The sequence below is a fragment of the Crinia signifera genome, chromosome 1, assembly GCF_055691185.1.
Source record: "Crinia signifera chromosome 1, ASM5569118v1, whole genome shotgun sequence".
NCBI lineage: Eukaryota > Metazoa > Chordata > Amphibia > Anura > Myobatrachidae > Crinia > Crinia signifera.
The window spans coordinates 443,893,134-443,899,170 of record NC_139217.1 but is presented as its reverse complement, the minus strand read 5'-3'; the positions used below and the strand labels follow the sequence as shown (position 1 = coordinate 443,899,170).

At 49.7% G+C, this 6,037-nt stretch overlaps 1 protein-coding gene across 1 annotated transcript in view; it reads left to right on the top strand.

Moving 5' to 3' along the window:
* The window catches only part of PARP8 (poly(ADP-ribose) polymerase family member 8), a 199,658-nt gene that overhangs the window by 166,642 nt on the left and 26,979 nt on the right, over positions 1-6,037 (top strand). The window contains exon 18 of the mRNA XM_083153875.1: positions 4,395-4,462. Within this exon, the coding sequence (XP_083010001.1) occupies positions 4,395-4,462 (68 nt within the window). The remainder of the gene's footprint in view (positions 1-4,394; positions 4,463-6,037) is intronic.

The following is a 6,037-nucleotide window of genomic DNA, read 5'->3' as shown; positions in this document are numbered from 1 at the left end:
AACTGCTGAAACAGTCACCTGCAGTCACAGAACCAAAGGAGCTTGGTAAGGGTTATATGACATTGCAGACCTGATTTTGGGTTGGAGTGCTGATGTGCCAATAGACAGTAAGAGATTGGCGAATATACAAACTCCGCACAGTTAGAGCCATGGTGGGAATTGAACCCATGACCTCAGCGCTGTGAGCAGTAATGCTAACCACTACACCATCCGTACATACAGGGTGATCTGTCCGTCAATGCTTGATTGTAATGTGCATATGGTAATGGAATACTTGTCTTACATGGATCTTTTGCAGCCAGCATGGGGGTAGGTGCAACTGATACTGATGATAATGCTTGCAGATGTAAAACGGGGCGGAATGGGCTTCCACATGCACACGCACAGACCTTTAGCGTATATACGCAGTTTCCCACTTTGGCACAAGGACGTTTTTAAGCTGCTGCAGCCTTATGCTCATGTGGTCTTGGCAGCAACAGAGTTGGCCAAACAGGTTGTCCAAGGGAAGGATGTGACCCTCCACATGATCAGCTGCACATTCGGCCAATGAAATATAGCCAACAGCTGAGGGCGTAACTACCACAATAATCAACTTTCACCCGACAGATAATATTTTACGCAGGGTCACCATGAGAAATGTCTGTGCTTGGGCAGACAGTCGTGGACAGAATATTAGGGCCCTGATTCTGGTTGGCTGCTTTGCGAGACATGTAATGCCACCCGCCGTCCATACGAACGCCAGCCCATCGACCATTGAATGGTTTTGGTAGCGCTCGCTAATCTAAGTCACTCTCTGGTGACTCAGATTAGTGGCTTCCTGTTCTGAGAACAGGGCAGGCTGCTGACAACCGGTGAAGTCAGCCGCCCACCCCTGGAAGGCAGGTCGCCACCCCTACCATGAAAGTGGTTCGCACCCCTGACCCGCCTCCAGCACCCCCCCCCCCCCTGCGAGTGCCTCGGAGACTATGCACGCTCCGAGGCCGCCTGCAGTGAAGTCCTGCATCTGAGCATAAGCAATTATGCTCACGCGCAGGTCATCCATATCAGTCCCAGTTGCGAATTCGCAACAGGGCGAAACCACCAGAATCACCCCCTAGGTCCCATCAGTAGATTATCATTGGTGCTATAAAAGGTGTGGCCAGTTCATGTTGGGGGCATATCTGAACTTTTCAGTAGGCCTGGGCACTGCTACTTTGTATGCTCTCCTCCCCCTCCTCCCGGCACACCCTGGTTCTATGATGCATCTGAAGAAACAACTTGCTGGTAGAAATGTGATGGGTTGCAGTTGGCCAACACTGACAAATTGTCAGTGATTTGATCCCAGAACGTAAAGCTGCAGTATTCCTAAAGGTCCAAAATCTCCACTTGTTTCAGTACAGTGGGCAGGATGTAATGGGTCGCGAGTTCGATCTAACTCAGAGGTTTAAAGGGGCAATCATTTACTAGGCAAAACCAGGCTTTGTTAATAACTGCCCCTTTTAAAAAAAACTTCCGAGCATGGCTGGCGTCCCGCATGGCCACAAGACTCTAAACACATTTCCTCCCGCCCAGTATCTGTAACATCTTCACTTCTACTAGACAGCGCTCCCAGCGACAGTCATTTCTTTTAACCGCTGGAGTGTGCCACATTTCTAGGTGGGGTGTTAAATAATTAATAAACCAGCACTTCCACATTGTAAGCCATAGTTATGGGAAGCCGATCCTGTCCTTAAATCGCCCACTGAGCCATTGTCTAAAGGGGCCTACACATATAGCAAGGGGCCTACACATATAGCGATGAGCACCCACAGCGATGCACAGCGATGAGCCGCTGAGTGATCTGTCAGGGCCAGTGTACTCCATGAGAACTAACTAGATTTGCCCAGCGTGCTGGATATTAATAACTGGGGGTTATAGTGACGTGCTGAGCCATGCATGGATATCGCTATACCCCTACATGAAGCGATGTGTGGGCCCCATTAGACTGAGGAATTCTCTTCTTGATTTGTAAAATTCTACATTCTTGTGGTTCTGTTATCACTGAAGTACCTAGTCAGTAGCGCACGCAGGGGGGGGGGGGGGAGTTTCTGAGTACCCAGAAACCCCCCCTAGGCTGAAAGCTGAGGGTCCCCTCTTTCCATAGGTACAAGAATTTTAAAAATCGGCCGTGGTCCCCATCCAAGCCTTTTAATTGCTATTCCCAGTCAGATATTTCAGGTTCTGTCTGACAGAGTTTTTCTGAGGATATATTCCAAAAGCTGGGACTCTCCCCCTTTGAGGGACACTAGATATTTGTCTCTACTGTGCCCAGAACCAGAGATATCAGCCTTCCAGCACCTGGTTACTGCTCCAGCTCCACACACCTGGTATGTAGTTTTATATACTCGTTGGCAGATTGCTCTGACTCCTGAACTCTCATCCCCTAGTCCCCAATACCATTTGGTAGGTGGGATGCTCTAGTTTTTAATTCCATTAAAATGTAAGAAATCTATTTCCTGGAACTGGAGATATCTGCAGTCAAACAAGCTGTCCTCCCACCAGAAAATTATGAATAATAAGCCCACTCCACTATACACCCCTCCTCTGCATATTAAACATCCTCTACCACCCTGGAAGTTATGTATCAGGGCCCCTTCATTCAGTCCAATGCCCCCTTCTCCCACTACATCTCCCACCATCTGTGCAGTAAAGGGGTAATTAGTGGAAATTACTGATCCAGGCGCTACATGCTGAGCGGTTGATATAATACCCCTACCACCCGCGGGACACCAAAGCTTTCCCCACCCCTACCGCTGGAGGATCGGTAGGGGCCCCAATACATTGCTATGCCCAGGGGTCTACACTGCTGTTGACACCCCTGTATGTATATGTATATATATATATATATATATATATATATGTATGTGTGTGTGTGTATATATATATATATATATTTTTTTTGGTACTTGTTTCCTAGCACGGCCACACCGATTTACATCGGGGTGGTCGTGTCGGAAAAATCGGGTTTTTTTTTTTCAATGAAATGTAAATCGGGTCAGTGGGACCCGATTTTACATTGGATTCAATGTAAAATATTCCCAACCCCCCAAATTTAACGGCGTACACCGCACCCCACGATAGACGCCAACCCGAAGCGTGGCGAGCGCAGCGAGCCCGCGAGGGGCGGCGGTGCGCGTCCTCCGACCTTTTCATTCCCCTACTATCCACGTCGGCGTGGAGTTGAGAATAGAATAGTGTGGCGAGCGCAGCGAGCCATCGAGCCCGAAGCGTGGCGAGCGCAGCGAGCCCCGCGAGGGGACGCGTATACCTGTGAAGTTATACGCGTCCCCTCGCAGGGCTCGCTGCGCTCGCCATGCTTCGGGCTCGGTGGCTCGCCACACTATTCTATTCTCAACTCCACGCCGACGTGGATAGTAGGGGAATGAAAAGGTCGGAGGACGCGCACCGCCGCCCCTCGCGGGCTCGCTGCGCTCGCCACGCTTCGGGTTGGCGTCTATCGTGGGGTGACGACGGGGACATCTATAATGTGAAATGGGTCATATTGGCCCATTTCACATTTTTCACATTTTTTCACTATTTCAATGTTAAAAAATATTTTAACATTGAAGCCTATGGAAAAATCGGGGGCATCGCGTCGGGACCATTGTTAATGGTCCCGACCGACGCGATGCCCCCGATATTTTACCTTTCCCGACACGATTTCAATGTTAAAATATTTTTTAACATTGAAGCCTATGGGGAAATCGGGGGCATCGCGTCGGTCGTGTCGGGACCAATGTTAATGGTTCCGACCGACGCGATGCCCCCGATATTTTGTCCTAGCCGGCCAAATGGACCTGATTTCAAAGGAAATCGGGTCCATCGTATGGATCGTGTACCTTAACTTAAAGGTACACGATCCATACGATTGTGGCCGTGCTAGGAAACAAGTACCATTTTTTTTTATTATTATTATTATTATTATTATTATTATTATTATTATTTATATACATTTGGTCTATCTATGATATTTTAACTGACCCGGCATATACTGGGTCACCTAAGTGTCCATCTCCGTGCTTTGCTCCACCCCTCTGGAAACCCCTTTCTGAAAATCCTGCGTTTGCCCCTGCTAGTATCTATCACAATTATATAGTAACGCTGATGATGTCATTGGGAGGCGGGAGGGATTGGTATGAAGGAGGCTGCACATGAGATAAGAGGGGGGTCTATCCTCATATGACCCTGGTATACCACTCTGGAATACAGTCAAAGCTTATACTTCAAACCAACGGCATGGGACTGTACTGCAGGCTTGTAAACAGCACTTTAACCTTCTGATTAAATCTATCATCATTAAACTGATCGCCACACTTAATTTATGCATTGTATATGCTTGCATGCAGTAAGTTCAATATTATTTTTATCTGTTATAGGCACCTTATTTGGAAATCAAGAAGCAGATGGACAAGCAAGATCCCTTAGCCCATCCGTTGCTGCAATGGTTTGTACGGCTATTTATAAATCCTCATGTCTACACAGCTTCCTGAGAAATGTATTCGCTTCCAAATCAGATTTGTTTCTGTGCTACTGGGAACATCGGCAATGTATTCTCAGAGCACAGGCTGAAATGACATAGCCTGACTTACATTACAGAGGGGTTAGTAATGCATTAGAGGAGAACGGTCGCCTGGTACGGTATTTACGCACAGTGGTTCATAGATTAAAGTTCCAGTATGTTTTGACCTGAATTTGCATCTTAGAGGCCGATCCAGACACATCCGTACAGCAGGGTTGCCTACCCTCCCTCAATCGGGACCCCTCCTGGCCCCCCGGAAAGGTGGGCAACCCTCCAGGATACCGGCCCCCGCATTTCCCCCGTGGCAGCATTAATATCCCACCATTGAAGGCTTTTTCGAGGGGAGGGGCGGGGCTAAAGATGCACATCGCATCATTTAGCCATGCCCACCCCTCAAAGACCTGCAAATTGCAGGATTTGCTATACTGGGGGCGGAACTGGATGATTTCTGCATCAGGCCCCACCCCCTAAGTGCTGCTGACAGACTCCTCTCCCTGCGGTACAGATCCCAATTCAACCCTGTTGCGATGGTGTGGGAGTGCGCATGTGCATAGTCGCTCATGCGCGTTTGCACACCCCCGGAGTGAACTCTCTCAGGGGCGTTTGCCTAATGATGGACAGGCAGGGGGGGGGATCGCAGGGGTCTGTCCAGCATTTTAAGGGCGTGCCCACAAAAATGATGCCCATGCCTGCTCGGGAAGGGTGCACAGAGTCGCACTCAGTCACAGATATAAGTGTTGCACATTAAATTTATCAGCCCAGTCTTGTGGCTTAGTTCCGTCGCATTGCAACTAAGATGCAATGCATGAGGACACATCTTTACATTGCGCTAGAGTACCATGCCCCAAAAATTGTCTTGTGTGCCTCAATGAAGTGCGAGGGAAAATGCCCAGTGTTTTCATGGGTACGGCCATAAGAAGCTGGGCGGTTCCATGATGCAGCACCAGGCCCGTCTCTTCCCTCCCTTACCCCTGCATGCACAAATACACGCATGCACAAACCCCCCACCATCGGAACTAGGGAAGCCCATCCCGAGGCATTTTTTCAATCCCGGGATTAATAAAAAGACACCCTGGCTGCCCCACATTTACTTACATTTGAGGGTGCAGCAGGGTTGCCAGGAGCCAAGTTGCTGGGTGGGGGGACGGGTTGCCCATGCTGCTGGCTGGGTGCTGGGTTGGCGTGCTGGCACGCTGGCTTCGCGCTGGCTGGGCGGGCTTGCTGGCTGCCTGCGCAGCGTGACCTCTGATCTCGTCACGCTGCGCAGTGCTGCTGGGAGAAGTCGGGCAGCATCTGAGCGATGCTCAGATGCTGCCCGACATTAGACTGCGGCATGCGCAGTCTAATCCCAAAATCCCGGGATTGGAAGCTCCTATCCCGGGATAGAAATCCCGGCGTTTTGGGGGTCAAATCCCGGGATCCCGCCGATCCCGATCCCGGGATTGGCCACCCTAATTGGAACGGGGCCAAATTTGGCCCTGTCCGATCCAAAAAGAATCA